Below are 27,885 nucleotides of genomic sequence, written 5' to 3' on the forward strand. Positions count from 1 at the left end.
ATCATTGTTCCCACTACCTGGAAGAAAAAAAAAATAAAAAAAATCAAATTTGCGCGTGCGCTTATCGCATGTGGGTCACGCGAAACCGCATTACCCACACTTCTTCATCCTTCCACCAACAGGGAGATGGGGAAAAAAAACAACCAAAAAAACAATCTTAGCTTTGCAATAGAGCCACGCATTGGGTCCGGATGCACATGCAAACAACCGCTTCGGCGTTATTCGAGGTCATTGAATAAACTTCCAGACGCTTGTTTGCGTGAACGAGCTGAAACAAGTCGCAGCTGCGGACGCGCAGCGGCGCTAATTTGAGGGATTAGTTTGTATGCAGCCCGACAGCGGAGGCTGATTGCGGTGGGATGGGCTGTGAGGTGTTCAAGATGGCGGCGCCCTGTGCAGTGCAGCTACTCTAACAGGTAAACAGGTCCGCTTTTTTTTTTTTACGTCTAATGCTTTTTTTTTTTTTTTCTGTCCGCGAACCTCAACGCGTGCGTCCTGTGTCCCGGGGACGCCGGCGGTCCCGCCCGCGTCTCCGCCGATTGAACGCGACCGACGCGCAGAAAACGGATCCCGACCGAGTGTGGGTCGCTGCTCCCGGCTAACGTTAGCTGTCGGCGGTGGGACCGACTTGTTTTTTTGGGGGGTGGTGGAGGAGAGAGACAGACACCGGTGATGGGGTTATTAGTGCACCGCTTTTAACATTTCCATCTTTTGGTTTGTATCCGAGTTTGTCTCTTTTTTTTTTAAAAAAAAGCGGTGCTCGGTTTGTCTCAGTAAGAAAAGCCAGACGCGTTCATGTTTGTGTGGTCGGATAAAGTAAACCCAACCCTCCCCATTGTTCTCTCCGAGACTTGTTTACGACGGGCAGCAGCCGCTGGTCAGTCCTCCTCACTCCGCTGCAGCCTCGGTCCTCTGTCCCCGGTCCTCTGTCCTCTGTCCCCGGTCCTCTGTCCTCCGCCTGTCCGGCCTCGGCTCTGCTCTCTTCATGCGTGTCACTGCAACGCGCGACCATCAGGAGCTTTGCGTGTTTTATTGAACGCCTTTAATGATGGATGTCGGTGCAGTAAGACGTCCTGCAGCCACATTTAGTATTATTATTATTATTAGTATTATTATTATTATTATTATTTTTTAAATCTTTTACTCTGCAAGTAACTCTGATTCTCAGCTGTCACATCCTGTTGTTTAAGCACGTGTTCATTTTCACGGGCTCGTCATCCCGCAGGCTCTCGTGCCACCCGGGACACCGGGGGGACACCGGGGGGACACCGGGGGGTCTCACCCGTTTCAAGGCTCGAGACCCCTCTGCGAACACTTTGACGGTCTCGTGGCTCGTTTGTCACGTCGTGGTATCTGTGATCACGCTGAGCATCTGGCAGCAGGGAGGCCGGAGACGGGATTTAAAAAAACAGAAAAAACAGAAAAAGAAAAGGCCGACCAGACATCAAAGAAGTGTCTGACATGTTCTACTGTCTCAGCTTTATTCTGTGCTTGTTGTTGTTGTTGTTGTTGTTGTTTTTCTTAGCTGTCTCCACTGCTACAGGAATAAAAGCGGCGAAATACTAAATCCTTTTTATTTATTTATTTTAGTTCTAAAGTAGGAGAAACGACTTGTTAGAAACAAATGCTGATCAGTTTAAGATTGCCCACTTCTCTCCTCGGGTAAACGGCCTCAGCCCTGCCTCCTCCGTAGGTCTGGCGATCTTGTTCTAATATTTGACAAACATCTCGGAGGTAAAGCAGATTTAATTGGTCCTCTTGCAGTCTGAATAACATAAACCGGCTTTTGTTTTCTTTTGCGTTTGCAAAAATCCATCCTCTTAAAGAGAACGTGGGTCAGTTCTGATCTAAATTCGGGGTCCTGAGGTGTTTACTGCCTCTGAGGAGAGCAGGCTGGTTTCAGATAAATGGAGTTTACCGCAAGCGTTCAGCGCCTGGATGTCCAAACACTGCTCGTTTTGTTTTCTGGCACCGAGACATTTCAAGCCGAACTGTGGAGAGTTTGTTTTTCTTGCGTGTTTTGTGGTTGTTTTTTGTTTTTTTTTCATTCCTAATCGTGATCCACAATTTTGTTGCATAATTCCATCAATCGTGCAGATGGAAAATAAATGCAAGAAATAAAAAAAGTGGCCACATTTCAGTGCCATCACTTCTTCTTTATCCTTCTTATTTCTAAATAACCATATCGGACTTTTTGCACAAAACAATTTATCTAACTTTGCAAAGCAAAGATTTTTTTCTGATCTATGAATTAATTATATTTGTATGTCATCAAGTTTGAAGCCTTATTTTATGTATAGACTCGGCAGTCGATATTTGTTTTAATGAAACCACTAATAATTTTTGTCTTTGCTAAAATGCAAAACAAACTCAAGTTTCAGCTTCTCATGTGAAGATGTGCTACCGTTTTAAATGTCGTGGTAAATTGAACAAAGCTGCAACAATTAATTGGCTAATCAATTAGAGTATGATGAAATCAGTTGGCAACTACTGATCGTTTGTTTCAATAAAAAAAAAATTCCGAAGAAATGCTGAATATTTTGTGTTCTCAGATGTTAGGATTTGCTGTTATGTTAAAATAGTTATCTTTGTCACTGCGAGTCAAACAAAATAATGCATTTAAAGACATTTTTATAGAACAAATGACATGAATCAGGAAGAAAGTAATGTGATTAACTTGTTATTGGGGGGAAAAAAACCGATTATTTTTTTCCATACATAAAATTGAATCTCTTTTGACCTTTAGTGCAACAAAAGAAGGAATTTTAGGTCATTGAGATCTGGAAAACTGTGATGGGCATCTTCTTTCAGATAGAGGGATGAAACTGGAGATGATGTTGGTTGTGTTTGGTCCCGTAAACCTCTGCAACAAGCTTCCATCTGCTCTCTGGCCTGATCAGTTCGGTTTGACGATCATCATTTATTCAGACGGGGTGTTTGTCTCCTTTATGCCGTTAAATATGCACGCAGGAGAATAGAAGGCTGCTGGTAGCAGCTCGCGCAAGGCCAAATGTAATTTCCAGTGTTTACATGGAAGCGCCCGGGCTGCATAAAGCTTCTTTGTGTGCTCCTGAGCATTCCCAAGCTGCCTGAGATCACACTGAGGGGCAGCTCATGTTTACGCGTCCGACCTGTCCCTGCGAAGACGCTCGTGTTTGTATCTGCCTTCCACACCCCCTCCCGACTCGCAGCCCCGTGACTCGGCAGCGAATTGATAACAGGAAGACAATTGTGATTTCTACTGCGAATCAACAAATGGGAACATCTGCGGACGTTTATCATCTTGTTTTGATTTGCTGTGAATGACAACATCCCGGAGAGACTAATGCTGTCTTGTTTGTTCCAGGAGGGCAGTGTTTTTATGCCTCGATATGTTCTCGTGTCTTCTGGTCTCACTACAGATCACCTCCTGTTATCTTGGTTTTCGTTGCACGTGACCTGCGTGTTGAAAGGTTCAATATTCGGCACTCGTTTTCTAATTCATACCCTGAGAACTATTTAAAAAAAACAAAAAACAAGCAGTGTTGGCCAAATTAGGAGGTGTTGAGGTCTAAGTGTTGAAATGAGATCTTGAGGGCTGATGAGATCTGTGGTGCTGTTGGGGAATAAGCTGCTGGGTGCAGACACCCTGACGATAATAACCTGCCTATCAGGATTATTTATGCCCGTTTTTCAGATGGAGATTTGCAAAGCTCCCCCAGCCTCCTTCACTTTGAATGACTGACTCAGCGTCTAGCCTAAATGTATCACGGGCAGCATAAACAGATTAATAACCTGAAATGGTAAACACATTAGACCCGGTTGGGGCTTTTAAAGCATACTTTTTTTTTATGGGGTATAATAAATATATAATCTACTTCATGAATGAAACTTTTCATTTGAAGGCCCTGATTGGAAACGGGGAGGGTTTACATGGATTCTCTTCTGCGAGGTCAGATAAGGTCCACGCTGTATAGTTGGATATATCACGCTGGTTAATCTGCTCCAAATCTGTTCTCTGAACTTTTCATCATTTGTCCCACAGGGGGTTAAGTGAGTGTGACAGTTTATGTCTAATTCTGCTCGTGGTTCAGTTGTAATATTCTGAACTCGTGTGAACCGAGCGCTGTGACTGGTAGTGAAACGCAGAGTCACAGTTTGTCCTGCATTGCGGGTTTGATTTGACGGTTAAGTGTTGAGTGTTTCACTTATCTGGTGGCTGTAGGACATCATGGGCCGGTGTCAACTTGGTTCTTTAGACTGCTGTGTTTTCAGGAGGAAAAGTTTTTACTTCCCTGAGAAAAGATTTCATTTTCAAAATGTACAGGCCCTTTTCACATTTGGACTGGTCACAGTCAGAGAGGCTCAGGTGGAAGTAATAAAACGGATTGGCTCGTTGTGAAACTGTCACGGCTCACTGCAACACTTGATTAATGTTATTAGTAACACGCGTGTTCTCCCCACCATGACCATTCACAATGTCTATTGGGGAGGAAAAAAAGCCTGTTCTCACTGAAAATGAACTTCACCGTAGCATTCATGTTTTCATTCCTGACATCATAAAGTAACATTTGCTTGACAAAATGATGTAGTCACTCAATAGCATAACTTACTATTGAGCTTTTAGTCTTGTTGTCATGGTGTTTGCTTAGTTTCTGTTTTTACACCCCAAAGTATTGCTGCAAATTGATAATAATTGCAGCTTTAGTAAACATGCAGTATATATGCACACACGTTATCAACAAGGCAATTCAAGTCAAGTATATTAATCTTCCAGGTGTCTTAATAAATATTAAAGCTAGGTTAGATGAGGTATTCGGGTTTCAGAAAATCTAACTTGTAACAAAGACTTGCCAATCACAGGTCATTTCAGAAAGAGGGCGTTCCTATTGGCTGCAAACGCAGATGCATGTGCACATCTCTGCAGAATATAGGACTGATTAAATAAAAAGCTTTGACAACAGGAGATATTAAAAAATGCCTTATCATTCATTGCCAAATTTCAATATCTCAGAAGTAAATCGCTTTATTTCACTCTTTTCAAACTAATGTTTGGCCGCACATCTGTCCGAGTTGCATGTGCTGCAGTAACTGGGGACTGCAGGCTTCTTTGTACACGGCTGCCGAGGTAGGTACTGCCAATACCCTCAATCTGAGGTGTTTGGAGAACATCGGTAAATTGTAGCATCTACTCAAAGCCTTGATGTGAGGCGTTTAGGGGAGATCTGGAAAGTGTAGCATGTGATAATCTGCTTGTTATCTGTAAATTTTAGCTACAGACAATAACCAATGTTACACTTTCTGCTTCTGAACTGCATGAAAAACTACAGATATGTACTGTAATGTGGAATGTAACTTTTAATGTAATACTTATCATAAACATCCTAAAATTAGTATTGGGGAAAAAAAACCTAGTAATGTTATCGGCACTGGTATTTCTTTTATTAAGAATATATAGCCCGGCTGGCTGCTGTTGGGTGGTTCACAAGTAGTGTACAGTATGTTTTTAGAGCTTTTTTGCTAAGTAAGGGGAAAGATGTTTCAGCACCACAGAAATGTTCACACCTTGACAGCTAAACATTGTGTTCATGCGTCTATTACAACATTAAATTGCATTTCCTTTTCTATTATTTCTAGATACATCTTAAGAGGGTCCACTCACCTTCATTATAGGCAACATTCCCATTTATTCTGTCCAGGAGAAATGCCTGCAACCCATTACAGAGTCACTATTGTCACGTGAGCACTAATCCTAGATCAGAGCTCGAACTAATTCTGGGAAATGTTTGTGAATTTGTCTTGGTGTGATGTAGAGGTGCCTGGAGACTGTATTGGTGGGTGGGCCCCAGGAGTCCTCCAGGCAAGCAGGGACGGACACCGCGAGAAAGACGCCGCCGCCACCTCCAGCACTGCCACCACCATGGCCAGGGAGCAGCCGAATGTGGGGGACCTCCTCCCACTCCTGGAGACCTCCGACCTCCACCAGCTAGAAGAGATCAGAGGCCTTATCAACGAACAGCTCAGCACTGGTACGTCTGCCTGGTTTAATGTCAGGTTTCTGTGCTCAGCTGTGAATCGTGTATCAAGATTGCACCAGTTGCACCGAAGGGCAGCACAGGGGTGCAGTGGTTAGCATTGTCGCTTCACAGCGAAAAAGGTTCTGTGTGGAGTTTGGGGGTGTATATATATAATGGATGGATGGATGAACTTTCCCTAAAAACTTCAAACTCATGAAACAAAGCTGCTTCCTTTTTTCCTTGAAGAGCGAGGGTCCATGCTGCTGAACGGGCTTGTGGACTACTTTTTAGAAACCAACTCCGCCCAGGCCATGCATATCCTCTCCTCTGTCAGAGAGCCACATGATAAGGTGAGGAACAACCCCGTTCATTTATACACTATTAATCACCACCACATTGTAAGTATGTAACTCTGAGACTTTACCCATAATACTTCTTGAATCAGAAAAAAATTTAAAAACACAAAGCTCTAATCGTGCAAACCATAGACGGTATGTAGGGTTTCATCATTTTTCATTATATAATGTGTTAAAATGTAATGAATTTAGGGGAACAGGAAACACTAAAAGGAAATAGGCATTCTATGAGCTCTCAGCTCATAATAACTTCCACATTGTTGTTTTTTTGTTTGTATAGTAACCTATGCATTGTGAATTTGTTAATGTGTAGGGCTTTAAGGATATTGGCATTACTCCTGTCGTATTTTGTCATGTTATTTTACTCTAATTAAAACAGCATGAGAAAAGTCAGAGTTAAAAGTGCTGATTTCTGCTGTTATTTAATGTTTTCTGCAGTTTCAAATGCTGCGCACTGTACACCGCATGTTGTGAAACATGAAGTACACACTGTACAAATTGTTGGGTGTTTTGACATATTTGGAGGAGTAAACATTTGATCCTCTTTGAAACAGTGCCTCCAGATAAAGGTGAAATACATAAAAACAACCACATGGAAAATATGCAAAAAAAAAAGTATTGTCCCCTTTAGCAGAAATAACTTCTTTCAGGAGTTTTACTTAATTGACCACCAGTCACTGATTTGGCTTGTTTAGTTTTTTGACCACTTTTCCATGCAAAAGACAAAAAGATATTTGCTTATATGTTCACTGGCAGACGGTAGTTTTGGTCTCGATCTTTTTGGACGGCAAAAACTCTTTTTTTTTCTCGGCACACTTCCCATGAGGGTATAACTTGTGCAAGCTCTTACTGATTATTCACACATGCATCGCATGCTGCAAGAATTAGCTGCAGATCCTTTGATGAAATTTTGGGGTTATGCAGACTTCTTTCATCAAACAGTCTGTTTTTTTTTTAAGTTGTTGTGGAGTACAGTCCTGGACAAATTGACAGTTGTTCCATATCTTGTCACCACATGTAGATGATTTTCCTCACAGTGGAATAAATTTGGAGATCTTTTGAAATCCCTTGTCATATTTTAGGAATCCACACAGTTTTTTTAATTTTTTTTTATGAAGGCTTCAGACAGCTCTTTTTAGATCTCGGCGTAATGACACCACACACTTCAATAGCAAAGAGAACACCAGACCAGAAGTGTCTGAGGTTTAAATGAGACCGTTTCTACACGTCACTCCCTAAAGAGCTTCTAATCCTAATGTATAGTTGGATGGATGTGAAGAGGATATAAGTGCAGGTCTGTAGTTACTTTTTTCTTTGTGATTGATCTGTTTACTTAAAATGTCTTTTAATTGTATTTGAAATGATGAAAACAACTACAAACTGTCCGTTGTATTGGTCATTTGTTTAACTGTATCACCTTAATCTGCAGCCGCTGTTTTAAAGTAGATCAAATGTTTTCTTTCTTTCTACTGTACGTTGAAACAAAAATCAACAATTTCCATTGGATACAGTTATTTGCTCACATAACAGTATATCTACGTAAAGTAGATCTTTTCAAAAAAAATGTAAAAACACACAAGGAGCACAGAGAAGGAGATTACTATCCATAGAGTACCTATTGGAAATACTCTGTTGGGTTAAAGGTGACAGTTTGCACCTTGGTAGAGTGTGAATGAGACACGATGGAAACTTCATCAACATGTAAATTCTCCAGACAATCACCTGCTCTATTCACATGGTCTCAATCGGGCATTACACAAACTTTGTACAAGGCAGCTGGCAGGATAAAGTCCGTTTAATGTCTGGCCCAACTGATCCGGACGTTTGCATTGTCACATATAGCTCGTCTAGATAGGTTCGGCGATCCAGTGTTTGTGTAAAGGCAGCTTTAAACACAGTTAACCCCCTCTCCTCCCCCTCCCCCCACAGCACCTTCTAGACAAGATGAACGACTGTATGACCAAACAGGCCTGCCGGCTGCCCACCCTCACGCTGCTCGGCCATGTAATCCGCAAGCAGCCGTCCTGGATCCATAAGATCGCCCGATACCCTCTGCTGCTGTCGCTGCTCAAATGCCTAAAGGTAACGACCCAGATATGACTCTGTGAACTGAGACACGCTGAGGGGCGTGCGGATGGATGGATGAGGATTACAGGTTTGTCATCCAGCTGCTGTTAAGAGTTTATGTAATATTCCGTGACTCTTCCTTTTAAAGATACATTTCATCATGTTTTATCCTTCCAGGTTGTGGCAGCACATAAAGCAACAGGCCTACCAAATAACGGCTTTTGGCGCACATATTTGTTTGCATTTCTTTCATGTGCTCTGACCCTTGAAGCTAGTGGTCAGGCCTTTTTGTAAACTAGGTGTATTGGAGATGCAGTTTTTACTGACCAAAGATGAAATGCTGTCCATCACTGACCGTGTGCCGGTCCCAGTGTGTCTCAGTATGTTATTGATTAGCTTTGTCTGTTGGTCCTCTTCACTCGAACTGGACAGGTTAGGTTTGCAGTGCTGCTACTCAAACGTGTTGATTAGCTAGCAGCAGGGTGGTCAGTCTACTGCTCTGATCCACACTCAAATATTTCAACAACTATTGGATGAATTTCCATGGAATTTTATTTAGGCATAAATTTCTCCTTAGGATGAATTGTAATAGCTTTGCTGAACTATTGATTTATTCTTTTTTTTTTTTTTTGCATTGTCATCATGTCAAAATTCACTGTGTCCAATAGTTTCTGCTTTTGGCCATACATCTACAAAACTGTCCCTGTTCCCATCAGCCTCAGCTGCACTTTGTATGTACTTCTGATCCTCAAATGTTGGCGTGCTAACATGCCAAATTGAGATGGGGGACGTGGGAACCAATAAACCCGATAAACATCATCAAATTCAAGGGTGTTTATTTTATCTTTAACATAAACTTGAACACTTTTCTCTTAGACGGATACGGACGTGGTGGTGCTCATAACTGGGGTGCTGGTGCTGATCACTCTGCTGCCGATGATCCCTCAAGCTGGGAAACAACACCTGTGGGAGTACTTTGACATCTTTGGTCGTCTGGCGTCCTGGAACCTTAAGAATCCAGGTAGGAACAACAACCACAACAACAACGACAACATATGTTGGTGCTACATGGGGGTGAAAGAGTTTGACATTGTTTTGAAGGGGATGACTTGACTTGAGCTCCCTGACATAATGCTCAAGACCAAACACTGTTTTACATCAGACTTCAAGTGTAGTTTTGTGATGGGAAGTAAGAGGATATTTTTAGAATTATTTACTATTATTATTGACAGTATTATTTATTATCACACATGAAAGAGTTAAACAAACAGAGGCTTCTGGAAGGACGTTTAGAGTCTTACTAACTACACGGTTAACTGTCCAGATGTGATAACTTGTTTTCTTTGTTGTGCAAGTTGACTTTGTTTGCCTGGCATTCATGTTTCTGTTTTTGTTTATCATTCAGGGCATGTTTCAGAGGTTTACTTGATCCACCTGCACGCCAGCGTCTACTCACTCTTCCACCGTCTCTACGGCATGTACCCGTGCAACTTTGTGTCCTACCTGCGCTCCCATTACAGCATGAAGGAGAACATGGAAACCTTTGAGGAAGTAGTGAAGGTGAGGATCTTGTTGCTGCTGCTAAAGCTTTGTTGCTCTTTATTAAAGTTTTGTAGCCAAATGATTATTAACAATATTTTGTGTTGGACCTTCAGCCAATGCTTGAACACGTCCGTATACACCCAGAACTGGTGACCGGAACCAAGGACCATGAGCTGGACCCCACCAGGTAGGTCTCATTCTTGTTTCCTGGAAAAGGAACCATTTGGCGTTTTATCTTCTCTTCTGCATCCCTCTCGACGAATGGTGCAATGCTCCTCTGTAGGTGGAAAAAGTATGAAATCCATGATATCGTCATCGAATGTGCCAAAGTGTCTCTCGACCCCAAGGAGGCCTCCTGTGAGGAGGGCTACTCCAACATGCCTGAGAACTTTTACCCCCAAATCCACCTGCGACCACAAGACTGCACTTCCAGCCCTCACACAGACCTCCACAGCAGCTACGGTCAGAAAACACTTCATGCACATCAAACTGCTTTGAGCCCGAATGATGCTGGATTTTTAGGAATGCTATTGTTATTCATATTTGAGAGAAAATCTGATCATATATCTGCTAATGAATATTTTTCACCAGGAAAAAAAACTTTTTATAAACTGCCTGACAAATATATTTTTGCAATTGTGTTTTTCAGTTTCTCAATAATGGTTGGCCGATATATACACACCAGTATCTATCTGTGATAAACTAAAATTTGCCAAATTATTGAACACGGCTTTGTACTTGGCATGCTGCAATATTCACTTTGTTACAACCCACAGCAGCCTGCAAATTCAATTCGAGAATACCAAGTGCTTCAGAAAATTCAGACAGATTTTTCTTGTCTCTTATCTTTTCATGATATTCAACATTCAGCAGGAACATGACAACAGTTATTACTTGCGCAGTGTTGATGTGTTTTTAGACCAAACAGTTGTGGGGACTCCCTCCAGAGGAAGTACCCATCGTCGAGCTCCACCAAGAACGGAATACTTTCAAGGGCTTTTTTTTTTCGCTGGAAAGACGTCGACTAGCGAGTGGTTGGCAGCTAAGCTATGTACTGCTGTTATTGGGGTCGGCAACAAAATATATTTTATTTAACTAACTCTTATTTAACTGCAGAATATTTTCTCCACTTTACTTTGCCATCAGACAGCCTTTTGCAACGAAGCACTGCACCTTTTCACACTCTTCAAAGCCACCAGACTCCTTTGACAAACAGTGATTTTGACCTCGCGGGACACGGGGGCTGCTGGTCAACTGCTGCATAATCTGTGTTATTGTCTGACTTTGGTGTTTGTTCTCTGACAAGTTAACATGTTAAAACATCACTAAAGTAACACGATAATACAAAGAAACTGACCATTTGGGGCAGTGGTAGACCAACTGTTCTGTTTTCTGTGAGGTCAAATTACTGTTTTGGGCCACATTTTGATGCATGTATAGTTCCTGATATAAAACTGTATAAATTCTAAACACCGATGAAAATAATTTTCAATTGGAGCTCGTATATGCAGTTTATATTTTTGCTATCAAAAGTTGAGGTTTCGCTCTGTTTTAAAGGGCAAAAACAAACAATGTTGTCGCAGAGAGCGACTTCAGGGTTACTGTGTGAATCCATTTGTAGACTGATCGGACTGTTTGTCTTCTTGACAACAGGAAGCTCTTCTTCGACCCCGTTCTCGACTCCACGGCAGCCGCTACCCCCGCCCCTGACCTTGCCCCCCTTCTCAGGGACACATTCCTCCTACCGCAGCCCACAGACCTCCAGACGGCAGGTAACACCATCCATAACACGATCAAAAGCTGTCACGATCGTGGTTCGGTCCGCAGGAACGGTCAGTAATTGATGATCAGAGGGTAATACCCGAGCACCGTGTCGTTAAGCTTCTGCTTGCTGCTAGCTGCTGTACACAGGGTCATGTTTACGCTCCATGTTGCACCCGTCAGATGTGGATCGTCTCCAATAATCTCACAAATGGCCTCAATCAGAACAATTACGACCTTCCACGTTTTGAAAGATGTGGAGAAAAAGCAACGTTTTCGAGTCTTTTAAAGTCAGGAAGCTGGCAGGCAGTCGAGTCAAGCTCCAGAAATTACAGCTCGTGCCCCCCCACCCTCATCCTGCCACCTCTCCATAGAAACAACCAAGGGTTGGTTGCCTTGGAGATGCCGTCTCTGCCTTTCTATCTTTGGGCCAGCCGCACGAGGGAGGGGTCTGGGTGTTTTTCTGCCCCCTGGGGTCTGTCAGAGGATTTGTCTCTGCGTTAGGCTCCCACCGACATAGACAGACGGAAAATCTGGCAAACACGAGAGACCTGCCATTTTAGGGGGAAAAAATGAATCTTATGCCGACTCGCTGCTCCCATGTCCACCTGCTTAGTTGATGTTTGTGTATCAATGTATAGCGATAAGGGACATTTCTGGATTTCAGAGCTTTCTTAAAGGATCAATTCACCAACATTCATCTGGCAACAGAATGGATTGTAGAGTTGTTTTGTGCAGCACTAACAAAATTCACTTTACCTGCATTGTGCTGGGGTTAAAGTTTCTGGTCCAAATATCTCAAAACTTTGGCACATAAATATAAAGGGGCTTGCATACACCAAGGAGTGTTAAAATATGAATGCATATGATTATCATTATGAATTTATGTCTATTGAATTTCTCAAGTTGAAAAACATAAATGTATAACCAATGTGTTGCGGATTGCAGTTAATCCAATTTAAAGGAATAATTTGACATTTTAGAAAATGTGTCTATTCAATATAACCAGAAAGCGTTGTTAGCTTAATATGAAGACTAGGAGCAGATGGGAAACGGCTAGCCCAGTTAATAAACATGTTATATAATTGATTTATTCATCTGAATTTAGAACAGAAGTGTGAAAACAACAGGTTGGGGCTTTATGGAGCGTAATGGGAGGTTCTGGTGTTTTGATTTGTCCTTTCAGGACAGAATTTGACGGGCTGTGTCCCCCTCGTTTCATTCTTTATGCTGCGCTAAGCTAACTGACCGCTGCCTGTAATATGTTGTGTCGACATGAGATTTTTTTTTTTTTTTTTTTTTTAGCAAACTCGCTGCAAGAAAGCAACTACTCCCCAAAATGTGGAAACATTCCTATAAGTACAGTGAAATGTAACAAGCTTCCCTTTTATTTGTGATGGATCCATGTCGGTTCGTCTCCTTTGCAGAACTCCACCTGTGAACTCAACTCTTCCTGTGGGGGGAAGGACCCTCTGTGGAGCCCCTCCTCGTTGTGTGGCATGGCCACGCCCCCTTCCTCAAGGGGCATGTCGCCCAACTTAGAGCTGTCCCACAGTGCCTCACACCTTCCCAGCCGCTTCCACTGCACATCGGGTACAGGTCACATCAAACGTATCGGCTTACTTTGTTTTTTTTAATGTTGTATCCGAGTGACGCTCTGTGGTTTATTTCTCTTGATCCGAGCAGGAGGGAAAGGAACGCCTGCCTCCAGCACTCCAGCCACCTCCTCCCCCCCTCCTACCCTTTCAGATGACTTCCCCATCATCTCCTTTCCAGCCAACACAGTCCAGTCCAGTCCCCCGAGAAAAGTATGCTCTTTCCTCACCGTAGTTAAATGTGTCCTTTTAAAAAAAAAAAAAAAAAATATACAGATTTAGAATTGTACAGATTTTCTTGACGGTAAGTTTGTGATGGATACTTTCCCATTTGTGGATTTAATTTATGCTTACAATATTTATGCTTCTATTATTTCATTATTCATCACCAGTATGCTGTTTTTCTGAATGTTATTATGGATGAGTGTTCAGGATTCTTCTTCCTCTGTTGTTTAATTAAGAGGATCAGGAAAAACACATGACACATGTCAGTCAGTTCAAAATGATCTTGGTTGAAAACAGCAGGAGGTGAACTGATTTATTAGATGTGGTCTAACTGTGACTGTCACTCACATTCAAATAGGTGGATAATAAGATCTGCATGTCTTTGTCTGGGGAAAACCACAGATTTTTTTTTTCCTGAAATAAATGAATGACATCATAATGTCATAATAAAACGATTAACTGTGGGACTTTTCAGGATCGTCGACAAGGAGAAAGCAGTAAGCCTGCACTGGTGAGACAGGAGCCAGTGAGAGATACAGAGAAGACTGCTGAAGTAGCCGCAAACAAAGGTTAGACATGAGGAGTAATTTTTGTCATTTATCATCAATTTGAAAAATTTAAATCCTCACGGGTTCTTATTTTTGGAACCTCACAGCTGTCTGTGGGTGAAAATAGCTGTAATAACTACCAGTGTTTCTGTTGATATGATTTTTTTTTTAACCAGTTTTAAAAATGCAAGTTTTGATCATCTTCTAATAATCAAACCATAACTGAGGTGTAATTGTAGTATTACTGGTTGTGCTTTTTGGACACTTAATTTTTCTGATATCACGTCCAAAGTTTTAACATATTTTTGTCATCAGATGTAGGCGCTGTGGAGAACATCTCCATGACTCTGACAGAACTGTCAGTCTTCATGAAGAAACAGGAACTGGAGCTCCAGCTGAGAACAGAAAAAGAGAGGGAAGAGGGTGAGTATGCAACTTGTAGTAGCCAGACTGACACATATTGTCTTCTATGAAATAATCCAACAAATCCAAATCATTCTACACAGAGTGAGTCTTGGAAAAACAAATCTAATCTGTGATTTAGCAGGACATAGTCTCCAGGTCTGAATATTGAGGCCAATGCGGAAGTGCCTTTAAGTGCAATACCAGTGAAGGCCACTCGGGGTTGGTTCAAAAAAAACCTCTGGCTCCATAGACTCCCATTCAAAACTTCTCCTGTGAAATATAAAGTCAACCACTTTTTCCACACGTCTGTATGGTTTCATCTGCTATATTCTCTCCTGATCAGAGTTCTGGTGGTCCATCTGAAAATATATCCATAATTAATGACATCTTAGGCCTCATGGAAAGTTATCTTTGGGATGTACAGTCAGGTTTCTGCTAAAGGTGGGCAGGGCACAGTGTCATTTGGTGCTCAGTCAGATTCCTCCCTCGCTCCTCCACAGCTCGTCCATATATGGTTATTAAAAACCATGATGGCGACGGCCAAAAAGCTGAAATCAAGCCTTTAAAATGGTTTACCACTTGATAAAAACACATCGCTTTAACATCTACAACCAAAGAAAAGAAAGGTGAAAAGAAGATGAAATAGAATTGTACCTGCATATACAACCAATTAGTTCTGGATTTTATGCAATACATGTGGATATTCCACAACAAAACATTTAAATAGTAAAGAGATGTAGAGATAAAATATCTTGGGGGGGGAATGACGTTATTAAAATACTTTTCTGACAGCAGAACGAGTCGGTAGATTTTGTTTTCACTGAACCAAAAAGTTTTGAATTAAAAGGTAGTTTTAATTATGTAAAGTGATTCTCTCGTTAAGTGTGAGCTCATTTACATTTGACTAAACATCCAGGATGCAAACACATCTCTGTTTATATCCCTGTGTGTTCATCTCGCTCTGCACAGTTATTGGTTTAAATCCCATTTGAGCCACTTGCACTAAAAATAAATGCACCTCCATTGCTGTGAGCCACTTTGAATAAAAGCATCTGCCAAATGGCACAAGCTCTGTCGCTGCGGGGAGCTGCTAAGACTTAAACATTTCATTCCTCTTCAGGAAAAAAAACCAGGAGTCCTGAAACCGCAGGTTTTTCATGCAGTGTTGCTGTTATTTGGCACCTCTTTATGATTTCACAAACATTTAAGCAGACATTGGCATTCAGAGTAAACATGCAGGTTTAACTCCATCCCAATCCTCCGTATGTGGTTTCTGCTGCAGCTGCCATCACAGAGGAGCTGCTGAAGATCACTGAAGATAAGCAGGAGCTGTTGGGCCTCAGGGGCTTCGACTCGCCTTTCTATCACACCACTGAGACTCTGACTGGCTGTCAGGCACAAGACAAGACCCTCTCCAACACCCAGCCTGGAGGCCCCACCCGGGACACCCACCGCGCCGTATCAACACCGGACAAAGCAGAGAACGCTGTGATTAACAGCATTTCTAGCTGTGAAAAAGGAGGACGGGGGGGAGGAGCAGCAGCGGGAGGAGCAGGAGGAGCAGACAGCAGGGGTTCAGCCCTCGGCCTCGAGCAGCCCTGGTCCTTCCAGTCATGTTTCACTCCCATCGATCACCACCTGCACCGCAGCCCCTCCGCCCCCGATGACGAGGTGAGCAAGTTCGGGATGTTCTCTCCGAGCCCGTGCAGCAAGACCCCGGCCGCGGTGCCCTACGAGTTGTTTTTTGACCTGGCTCTGCCCAGGGCAGCCTCGCTCTTTGTGGGCCAAAAAACTTCAGAGGCGGTGCACAAGGCGACGATTGAGAGGCTGCTGCAGCGGGAGGAGGGGTTGGAAGACGGCGAAGAAGAAGGGGTCATGTCTGCTTCACCACTGGAGGTGCTGGATCGCCTTGTTCAGCAGGGGAGTGACACCCACGATAAAGTTCTCAAGAGGTGAGGGACTCTACTTTGACTCAAATCTGCAGTTTGTCTGTTTTTTTTTATTGTTTTTTTTAAGGTTGTTTTCCTGTTTTTATTACCACCTTAAATTCTACCAGAGTTTCACTAAATGTGCAGAAGTTAAAATTTAACTTTTAGATTTAAAGTCTCGCACTTGTAACTCAGTGAGTGAGCATTGGACCCCGAGTGGTGCCGTAACATGGGTGACCTAGACTCCATACTGTGGCTGAACACATCCTGTGAAGACACGCATGGGGAACTGAAGCGGCTGCTGTACACATCGTGTCAACAGGGTATTCATTGTGTGCAACCACCTAAAGTTGACGGGTGGATTTCTCAACTCTGAGTGACCCTGCGAAAAGACAAGGTTTTAGATTTATTGAAGGAGATTTAAAAAAAAAAAAAATTCCCCATTTTTCTCTGAAAATAACACGCATAGAGGACTGTGTAGCTGTGGCAGAGCTGTTTGCTCCGTCAGTATGAAGCTGCGTGTTGATCAAACTGAGGAAGCTCAGGAGTGTGTTTAACGTGCTGTTCACTGTGCAGAGCCTGTCTGGGTCGTTTCCAGTCTGTTACTGCAGTCCAAAGGAAACACGGTTTAGAACAAGTATGACATTGTTCAGGATCCACCACCCTCCTCTCTTCTCTCTTATACACACACACACACACACACACACACACACACACACACACACACACACACACACACACACACACAGAGTGGGCTGGTCCTCCAAGCCAATAATACAACAGCAGAGACAGTGTCGGCGAAGTCGGCGCCGGGCACAGAACAATCTGGCTTCACTCATTTCAGTCGCTCATCATCCCGACATTTACTGTCTTCATCGGAGTCAGACCGGTCAGTGGAGGGAATGAAGTGTGTGTGTGTGTGTGGGGGGAGGTACGCCTGCCCCCCCCCCCCCCCCCCCCCCCCAAAAAAAATAAAAAAATAAAAAATAAATCTTCCAATATTTTAGAGTAGTTCTCCTTTACAATATTCTTAATGATTTGACCAAATACTCAAAAATACTTTTAATAAGCATCCAGACAAAGGAACCCTCACATATAACCCCGTATAATTAGCCTAGCATTACTCTTTGGCTTTTGTATAATTTAAACAAACTTCAGGCTCCCCCTGAAACTATTCTCAAGACCTCGTCAGACCTTTTGTAAATACATGTAATGAATTTGGGCCTGGAAATACCATGCTGCAAACTTGATGGAGATATTTACAGGGTTCCCACGGGTAGGGGGAATATCAGGGAATTTTAAAAACTGTTCCCGTCAGATAATTGGAATATTAGGGAATTTTGTTTGCATGTTTAAATTTTTGTTTTTATCAAAATAGTTTCCATGTATGTAGCTATTACGTTAGTTAGCTAGTAATTGTCAATGTGTATGTTTGGTAGCATTAGTGGTCACTGACAGAAATTGAAAATGTTGCTAATTAGACTGTGATTAATTATAGCTCGACAAATTTCTTTGCCTTTGCAACCAGTATTTAGATTTACATTATTTAATTCTTTCAGTATCGGCTCAAACGGAGGAGACGTTTTTAACAGTAATGTCGCTGTTTCTTGTCTGCTCAGCACAACGGCAGCATGTTTTTCTGTTCATTACAGGTCCTGGAATCTCAGCTTTTTAGTCAGTAAAAGTCAGGGACTGTACACTTTGATTGAGAGGGAGAACTCTAAAGTTGGTCAACTTCGGACTTAAGAGGTGCTCAATTTTATTACGGTTGCACAGAGCTAGGCTAGCGGTTTCCCCTTGCTCCCAGTCTTTGTGCTAAGCTAACTGGCCTCTTGCAGTGTTATTTGTGGGAAAGAAAGTCAACGAGCATATTTCTAAGATGTCAGATTGTTCTTTTAAGGGTGTCGCGGTATGACAGGTTTTGTTTTGTGTTTTTACATTTAAACTTTGCTTTTACCGAGACATGAACTATTAAACACAATATTTTGATACAAAAACTTAATAATACTTTGCTAGAAAAGACAATAATTCAGATAGTCTGATAATGTTGAGTGTTTACTAAACTTGTAAGGTTATGGATGTTACAGTATGGCTTCACTACTTCTTAAAGATATTGCTTTACATATTGTAGAAGATAATTTTCTAATATTTTCTGTATCACAGAATCATCAATGTTAAAATATGGGGAAGGCATTATGTCTGCTGCCCTGTTTTCAACACCTTTCACCCAGGCAGTAAACTTTGTTCCCTTTGCTGACATCAGATTGATTGCAGCGTTTCCTTTAGCAGCTCTTGATTGGTTTGATAGTATCACATTGGGGAAGCTTGAGATAAAATAATGCCAAGCACTTCATTTTTATAACCCGTTTTTCACTCTCTCTCCTTTCACAGATTACCTTTGCCTAGTAAATCAGCTGACTGGACCCACTTTGGAGGTAAAGCACTCTCACCACAACACAGCTGTTCTCTGATAAAAGATGCTCTCATAAAGACCGCAGACGGAGCATTATTTAGGCATGACTAGTGATTTGTCACGAGCTCCGAGACATGAGCAGCATGTTAAAATGTTGTCGAGCTGGAATGGGAATTTGTTCAACTGAGGTTTATCAAAACACAGAGTTCCCACAGTCACGCAGAACCTGCTCGGCTCAAATTCAGAACTTTAGAGATGTCGTTTTTCCTTTTTTTTTTTTTTTGTACGTGAAGCCACAAGAATCTAATTTTCTCAAGCTGCACCTCACAACAAGATAGAGCAGTGGAATAAAAGTCTCTGCCAATTTGTAATTGCAACTCTTGAATTGAATAAGATCCCCTGGTTGACTGATGGAAGTCATGTAATATCAATTGCACCTAAAAACGAAACTCCTCTATTTGCTTGTGGCTGACTGACATAAAGTCTCTGGATGTCGAAGTCCTGTATCCTCATAGTTAACCTATGAGGCTATCAGGCTGTATACCTTAAAGTTAACCTCCAGTTAGCATAATTAAATCAAGAGACCTGCTGATTACATCTGATGTGGGTCAATAATACTCTGTGATTCCTCAGTTGGTACCTTCAGAAAAGCTTTATCAGTAGACAGCAGGACTCATTGCTTTTATCAGGATGGCTTTACTTCCCATCCTGTTTGTCTGTGTAATTGATATGTTTGAGAGATATTCTGGTAACTAACAATGAAATTTAGTGGATTTTTCAGCCAATGACCAGGTGATAAGATTTAGTAGTAACTACAGGAATTAGCCCAAAGCTTTTCCAGAAAGTGAGAAGAAACGCAAACACCACAGACTCCTATTTCAGCAGGGCGTTGGATCATTTTCCAAAGTTTGAAGTACTTGTGCTATTTCAGTGTCTGGATTTCATTACTGACTTCAAGCAACACTTTTTTCAAATCCCTCCTTTAAGAAATTGAAAACTTTTTTTTCACCTGCTGCTTACACAAAAAAGAGTAGTTAGACAGAATATTAGGCACACTTTTCAATATGATGTAGTCCGGTACACCGCAACCTCCGACTCCACCCTAATAATTAACATAAAGTACAAACATCATCTTTCTGACAGTGTCAGCAAAAACTGAAAATGTATCGGCTTCAGAGAAGTAGAATTTGTGGCAGAGCTGTTGCATCAGATTGCACTGGTGATTTTAATTAAGCTCATTAAGATGTTTAATTTTATGTAATATGCAAAAACTTAAATTGTGTTTTTGTTGAGTATATTTTTCTTATATTTGGTCAAGTTTCTCTCAAAGCAGATCCTGAGCGAGACCCATTTTTTGTTTATTTAATCGACATGCGTCATGTTTTTCCTGACCCTCTTAATTAAGCAAAAGTCAGAAGAGGTTTATGTTCTTCTAAATGGTCTTTATTGTTTCTAGTTCCTTAAACTCTGTCAGCTTCATCGTAGTCACAGCACAGGAACTACAGTTATCAACAGTAGTTTTTGGATGCGTCTGCCACGTAAGCGCAAATGTCTGCTCAGCTCCTTCTACATAACTGCAGTCTGTTAGAGACCGCATCCCTGCCGCTGCTTGTCCCAGCCTTTGAAATGAAAAGCTCTCATTTTAAATGCAAAGGTCAGATATGAAATGAAAAGCGCTCTACCATTTCATAAACAGTCCAGCCAGATACTAGGTTTTGATGACATTATCAATGCTGTTGCACACGTAGTTAATAATTAGTTTCATTTGTAGTAGTGTGTGTGTTAATTTTATTATTATTACCATGGCCGACCCAGGCTCGGCTCCACTGGACGAGCTCCACACGCTGCGCAGCCAGCTGCTCCTGCTGCACAACCAGCTGCTGTACGAGCGCTACAAGAGGGAGCAGCACGCCGTCCGCAACCGACGCCTCCTGCGACGCATCATCAACGCCACTGCACTGGAGGAGCAGAACAATGCAATGGCAAGTTTGCATGAGCTCACTATCCCAGATTGACCCTTCAGAAGCTTTCCTCTCAACAAAAACGGCATTTCAATAGACAAAGGGTAGTGAAGCTGTTGTTTACACAGGGGGGGGGGGGGCTCACTGGTTTGGTTCTTCAACAGTTTGTTTTCATTTCGAACAACGGCGAGAGGAGGAAACACATCTGAATTCTTCAGAGACATCCGGTGATCACCGAGGCATTTGTAGCATTTCATAATGCCAGCTGTCGAATCAGTCGGCTGTCATCTACTGCACATAACAATGAAAATGTAACTGAAGATGTTTGGTTTGCAGCAGAGATCAACAAAGACGGATTAGTCTTCAACAAGTGACGGTTACAAAGAAGCCATGAAGGCTGTTTTGTCTCCAGCAATGAAATATAAACAAAGCCGAGTCACATCCACGCAGCAGTCAGCTGAAACAACGAATCGTTTTCTGCAAATGTTTCAAAAATCTTTCACTCCGAGTTTCTGGTTTAGATAACTTCTGTTCATTTTGTACTAAGCGTGTGCGTTGTGTGTGTGTGTGTGTCTGTACAGAAGGGGCAGTTAAGCCTGCAGAGCGTGGACATCCTGTCTCTGAAGGAGAGCTTGCAGGTGGAGCAGCAGCGGTACAGGCAGCTGTGGGATGACCGGGAGACGGTGGTGACCAGGCTGCACAGTCAGATCAGACAGCTGCAGCAGGGTCGCGATGACTATTACACCAAGAACCAGGAGCTGCAGGTACACGCAGGCACACACATTCACACCATCACTCTATACATTTTTTTTTATACAAGTGAAATCTATCGGTCATATATGATATAACATAATTGAATCTGAATCTGTTGTGTGTCTGCAGAGCAAGTTGCAGGAGTGTCAGAAGAGGATGGATGAACTGGAGGCGGAGCTTCAGAGGGCCAACAACAAGGTCTGCCATACCGGCCACCTCCTCAACCAGATGACTATCAAGGTACAGAGATACTCTGGTTTACCTCACCATCTTATTAGTGTCAAATGGAGAGAGATTGTTATTCAAAACACTATTCAGACTTTACACTCTCATTGGTCTGTTTAGCTGATGGAGTTATGTCATTTAAACCAAGATACTTATGTATAGGCCTGTTTATTGTTCAAAAATCTCTTATACCTTGATTTTGAACACCGGTTCATGAACTATTCATTTTTCTTGCAAAACCAGTTTTATAAAAAAAAAAAAACGTATTAACAAAAAGAAATTTCCATTCACATTTTGTACAAATGTGTACTTTTCATGCGGTTAGAGGGGGGAGAGTGTAACCCAGGTTATTTTCTGTAGCTTCAACAGATGTCCTCTAAACGCCTCACGTGCAGATTATCAGTCACTCTACAACTTCTAGATGCCCCTCAACACACTCGCATGCAAACTGGAGCGTTATGCTACAATTTACTGCCGTTTCCCTCACACCTCAAAATACAAACGTGTTGGTGTGGATGCAGCCTCGCTATCGAAATGTGGTACTGAATGACAAGACATTTTTCAATGTTTGATATTACCGAAGCGTTCCGGACATTGCCATAAAGTTATGAAAGTTTGGCCCACCGACCCATGGAAGCGTTTGTTTTGATAACATTCAGATCCTGACTCTTTGCTTGTGTAAATGAATTTGCACCCAGTGATGAAGGAGGGATGTGAAGGAGGAAGAGTGTTCAGTTCTCTCGCAGGCTGCATTACTAATAGATTTCCATTGTGTAATTTCCCCTGAAATTGAGAAGACATAGAAAATGACAGTTACTATCGCAAGATTTGATTGTAATTGTGGCTGCTCTTCTTTAGCTTGTTGTTCTTTAGTCCAGATGCCACCACAGGAATGGCGGATGGATATAAACAAACGTTGGCCTGTTGGTCCACCACTAACTTCACATCTTCTATCGTAATCTTTTGTCTTTCACGGTTTGGGCAGGTGTTTAAATTCAGAGATCAACACGTCTTTGCTAACAGACCCACGTGGCCACGATTCATACATTGCTTTGCCTCTAACGACTAACTGCTTTACAGTAAATCAGAAAGACGGTATTGTTCATTTAAATGTTACCGATTTCTGTGTGCTCACTCCTGCTTTTCTAAATGGTAGAAGTGGGAAGGCAGACAGCTGGGTCAGACTCAGGGAGCCCCCGTCCTCGTCCTGCTACCCGTCTGCAGACTGCAGCCTGTCCCAGGGCTCGGTTGCCTTGGAGATGTAGTCTCACCCTCTTTATTTTTGGGTCAGGGACACGGGAGGTCTGGGTGTTTTTCTGCCTCCTGGGGTTAGTCTGAAGTCTGCCTCCCTGCTCTGACCCAGACTGAACCAAAATCCTGACAAACACGCAACTGCTGATTTAGGAAGCGGGCATTTCAAAGCAGACAGCATCATTCAGTTTAATTAGATGCACAAATATACAATGACCTTAATAAATTACGTCTGAAGCCCACACCAGTAACTGATCATATAAATTGTACGAATGTATAACCGTAAAGAGGAAAATAGGTATATATTTATAGATGTATACTGAATTTCTTTCCAACACACCAACAGTATTAGGCTCTACACCATCTCTGGAATAAAAAATGCACACATTTATGAGAAATTTGTTTGTATAATTGGTTTATTTATTCTCTATGTAAACTAATGTCTCCTTGTCACTCGTATGTAGGCTGCAGAAAGTGATAAAACCTCTTAACAACTGTTGGACCAGTTAAAAGTGTGAAAGCCTTTAATATGCCTGAACCTGGCTAACAGCCCAGTGTCATCACTCATGCTCTCTGCCCCCCACCCCCCCTCCCACACACCCTCATCCTCCCTCCTCCCGTCTCCCCCTCCTCCCTCCTTCCTCCCAATGTGAAGAGACTCACTGCTGGTAGAGAAGTCAAGTACTTCATGTCAGCCTAAAACTCCATAAGAGCTCAACTAATGTTCGGATTCATAGTCAATAAAGCTAAACCGTTAACCGGAGATACATTTCTTTTTTAAGAACAATTTGCAATGAATATGATCCATGTTGCTGTGTGAAGTGTAAACGTGCTGCTGTGGGTGACGAGTTGTTGGGAGAGGATTTTACGTACTGCTCCTTCAACAATGCGCCATCTCCCTCACTGGCACATTGTTGTCATCAGCTTGAGTCAATACGTTCAATCTGATCTTCTGTTCACTGTTATACACCACCCTCGCACACCAACCACCCTCATACACCCTCACACCACCACCCTCACACACCACAACCTTCACACACCCTCACACAACACACACCCTCACACACCCTCACACACCATGAACCAGTCGGGCTCACTTTCTCACTCACTGGCCATTAATAATATTTGACCAATAAATCAAACCAATATTTCATACATCTGTTGGCCTGGGAATTGAATTCTTAAGATAATTTCACAGGCTGAGGGTAAAGTGTAACATATTTGTTTTTGTTTTTTTTAAATTGGCCACAGTAAAATTAGCATTAGCTTCAGACAGGAAAAACTTTGTGATGTGAATTATTTTCATGACCTTTTTCATCACTTTGTTGAAACTTTGATGAATTGACCGACATTGTTCAAGACTAATTCTGCCGTGTATAACATTGATGTATTCCCAGATAGTTTTGGACAGGTTTTAATTTCTAGCCTAATGGCTCTTTTGCCCTCCGTCGTCACTGTTTGTCTCGTTTGTCCTTCAGCTGAGCAACAGCGAGAGCACCCAGCAGCAGATGAGCTTCCTGAACAAGCAGCTGCTGCTCCTCGGGGAAGCGCATAAGCTGTCCATGCAGGAATTACAGCACGCAGGCGCCGATAACACAAAGGTACGACAGGAAGGAAGCGCGCGTTTGTGTGTGTGTGTGCGTGATGCGGAGAACTGCAGAGATGACGTACTGAGGTGAAAAGAGGGACACTAATTGGGTTTGTTGGGTGTCAAGTCAAACCGTCCCACTGAGGTGGTTTTTTTTTTTGGTTTTTTTTGGGGGGGGGGGGGGTTGCTGCCACACCTCCTCAACCAATAACCTATCAAGAGTAGAAGTTGTGTGATATGAAAGTTAATCCAAAGAGCGTGTTGTTGAATTTTGTTTTACCGTTAACAAATCCTGGCAGGTTCAGACATGGAGACACATGTTTTTTTCTCTCCTCACCTCGGGAGTCATGCCTGGCGCAGGCCCAAGCTCTCTCCTGAGCATCACAAGCACCACACATGCACAAAGTTACTTCTGTTCCATGTAGTGGTCTACATCCCGTTGTACAGTTGATGCTGGCGCAGTATTTATGCTAAGTGTACATTTCAAAAGGTCTCCACAAACATCAATCTGTGCCTTTACATGTTTCCTCCCCCCAGGAGACCCAGATGCTGCAGATGTCCTACGGGAAGGAGGTGGAGACGCTGAGACAGAATCTGCTGGTTCAGGGTCAGAAGCTGGAGGCGGGGCAGCAGAGAGTTTCCGAGCTGGAGACGCACCTCTCCAAGAAAGAACACCTCATCGCAGAGCAAAAGAAGTTCCTCGAAGACGTGAAATGCCAAGCAAAGTGAGTCTCTTCTCTTTTACAGCTGTCGCATCACATTGTCTCGGTGTCTGGTTTCATACTGTCTTTGTCCCTTATTTGTCTTTGTCCTCGTCCCTGGCTCGTCTCTCTCTCTCTGCGCAGGGCGGAGCTGCAGGCCTCAGACAGCAGGTATCGGGCTCAGAGGAGAATCGCTCAGCTGCTGCAGACTGAACTCCTGCAGCTCTACAGCAGAGTAGAGATGGAGGCTCCTGCCGGCACCTGCAGCAGCTCACCACCAGGGGGCAGAGCTGACCCACACACTCCTGCTGACTCCAGGTCAGGCTCAGGTTTTCTTTTTTGACACTATTTTGTATATTATATCTCACACACACAGTATAAAAGTTATGCAAACTTTTTTTTTTTTTTTTTTTTTTTTTTTTTACAAAGATGACGCATATTTGGCTTATGACTTAGTTTTCACGCATTATGCAGCTAATTTGGTTGATTTGCGTCTTAGAAAACCAGAAAACGGCAGATTTTGCATTTATCTGGATAGCTCTGTCATTTTTAGCCATACAAGCAGCAGATGGTAGGGACAGTGATGTATGTTTGCCACTTTGGTTCAGACTGAATTATCTCCACAGCTGTTCAGTGGCTTGCTGTGAAGTTGCATATATTTCATTATCCTCACAGAATTAATAGTAATAAATTTAGTGACCCCTACAGTTTAAATTTATTGCCAACTGCAGGGCAGTACTTTTATTTCTCAGTTTCTCCAAAATAAATGACATTCCCATCAACCTCAGCTGTCAGGGTTATCCTACCATTATAAAGATTATGTGCGTGACCGAAGCCCAATGAATGTAAAATCATTGTGAAGTGCATCAAAACTATCTACATGACTTTTCCCAGATCTAACAGCTGAGCAAGTTTTGTTGTTAAGCTCTTTTTAAGTGTTTATTTATTATCTGGTCAGGCTTTTCCAAATTTTGAGAAAATTTAACACAGATTTGGAAATAATAATGGTAAAACATAATTAGCTGAAATGGCATGCTTTTCATTTAAAAAATGTAAAAAAAAAAACTAAGATGGGGAACATGGTAAACATTGCATGCGGCTGAACTTCACATGTTGGTATTGACAGTGAAGATGTTGGCATGCTGCCGTCGTTTACTTCAGAGCACCACTGTCCTAAGATCAGCCTTATAGAGCTGCTCACGTGGCCGAAGAGTTCATGTTGTTTAATCTTATTTGCTGCATCAGTATAGTATATTATCAACATATTCATAAATCAGATAATCCTTTGCACGTTTACTCGGGCTTTGCAGTAGTAAATAACTTCTGCTGTGAGGGGAAAAAGTCTGTGATTTTGTTAATGAACACACCCGTCAAACCTGATGAGTTACAACTGTTGTAGTTATTTAGAAATAGTGATGTTTTTAGTGTTTATAATGATAAAGTCAGAATGGGTAAATGCACATTTAGTTTTTTTGATACAACCACTGGAGTTGTATGAAAGACAATTCGACTATTTTTAAAACTATCACTCTGAAATAAATCTTTCCTTACATGGAGACGTTTTCCCCTCCACAGTGTCACGGTGCCAGATGGACCAAGTAAAGTTCGCACCAACGAGGAGAGGAACAGCAGACCAACACGCGACTCCCCTCGGGGTAACGGCAGCACTTTATCGCCAGGGCAACCAAAGGCGAGCAACTCTTCCAAGTCAACAGCCCACTCCATCAACGGCAGCCAGGACCTGGCCCCGCCCCTGCTGGTGGAGCCCTCCCCGTCCTGTCCCCACGCCAACCCACTCGCACCCCTGCCCTCCTCCGACGCGCCGCTCACCGTGGGCTCCTACCCCAGCGCCAAGAGCTTCCTGGGCATGAGGGCCCGCGAGCTCTTCCGCAACAAGAGCGAGAGTCAGTGCGACGAGGAACAACCGTCGCCGCGCCTGGCCGGCCTCGCCCACGGCCTCAAGACTGAGCTCTGCGTGGAGCCGCCCTGCCGGGGTTATATTGCCCCCGTCGGCGATGCACCTTCGCCCGTCCCTACCCCGCCCCCCGCCCCCGCCGCTCCTCTCACTGTGCCCACCAAGGAGCCCCCGTCTGAGCCCAAGCAGCGGGCCTCCAGCCAGGAAAGTCCCCGCAGAAAAACGGGGGCGGGGCCAGGTGGAGGGAGGGGTCAGGTGGGGTCAGGTCGGCCCCGGCAGCAGCAGCAACAACAGCAGCAGCAGCAACAACAACAACAACAAACACAACAGCCGCAGTCGCCGCCTCTTTACCGAAGTATTTGAAGTAAACTCCGGTTTTGAAAGTCATATAAATCCTGTTGTCCACCGGGAACTCCTGCTGTCATTTCCTTCTGCCTCGCTATCTAAAGCATGTTCAACAATCCACTTTAAATGCCAACCGTAGTAACTACAGCAAACCAAGACAGAAGGTACAATCAGCACAAACTGAGGAAACCAGGACTCTGACCGGAGCTGGAGAATCTGGGACAAAATGACTTAAAAAGGAAGTTCTTAAAGCAGTGGCTTGTGTTTAACTGTGAACAATAAAGATCGTCTTCAATGTTTTGCACTATAA

General features: G+C 42.9%; 1 protein-coding gene across 2 annotated transcripts; it reads left to right on the top strand.

Annotated features, from left to right (window-relative positions):
- Positions 1-121: 121 nt before the first annotated feature.
- Positions 122-27,885, top strand: tsc1b (TSC complex subunit 1b). 2 transcript variants are annotated; one of them, XM_069161704.1, is made up of 22 exons: positions 122-416; positions 5,793-6,008; positions 6,243-6,346; positions 8,282-8,434; positions 9,296-9,440; positions 9,825-9,979; positions 10,075-10,148; positions 10,245-10,423; positions 11,615-11,733; positions 13,150-13,315; positions 13,409-13,530; positions 14,018-14,111; positions 14,406-14,513; positions 15,778-16,447; positions 18,815-18,858; positions 20,652-20,818; positions 21,379-21,561; positions 21,680-21,790; positions 24,505-24,627; positions 25,152-25,339; positions 25,460-25,633; positions 26,873-27,885. In XM_069161704.1, exons 2-22 carry the CDS (start codon positions 5,900-5,902, stop codon positions 27,591-27,593), a joined length of 3,909 nt encoding a protein of 1,302 aa, XP_069017805.1. In that variant the 5' UTR covers positions 122-416; positions 5,793-5,899; the 3' UTR covers positions 27,594-27,885. The 2 variants fall into 2 exon arrangements, with proteins under 2 accessions (XP_069017805.1, XP_069017813.1); XM_069161712.1 differs by having other exon boundaries at positions 123-416; positions 26,891-27,885.

Source organism: Embiotoca jacksoni, unplaced genomic scaffold (genome assembly GCF_022577435.1).
Source record: "Embiotoca jacksoni isolate LCO1_2020_lvr unplaced genomic scaffold, fEmbJac1.0.p SCAF_10, whole genome shotgun sequence".
NCBI lineage: Eukaryota > Metazoa > Chordata > Actinopteri > Embiotocidae > Embiotoca > Embiotoca jacksoni.

Coding starts and splice junctions, on each gene's coding strand:
- tsc1b (XM_069161704.1), top strand. CDS start 5,900: ATGGCCAGGGAGCAGCCGAATGTGGGGGACCTCCTCCCACTCCTGGAG. Junction 11,734..13,149: donor CACAGACCTCCAGACGGCAG/GTAACACCATCC, acceptor TCTCCTTTGCAG/AACTCCACCTGTGAACTCAA. Junction 14,112..14,405: donor TGAAGTAGCCGCAAACAAAG/GTTAGACATGAG, acceptor TTTTGTCATCAG/ATGTAGGCGCTGTGGAGAAC.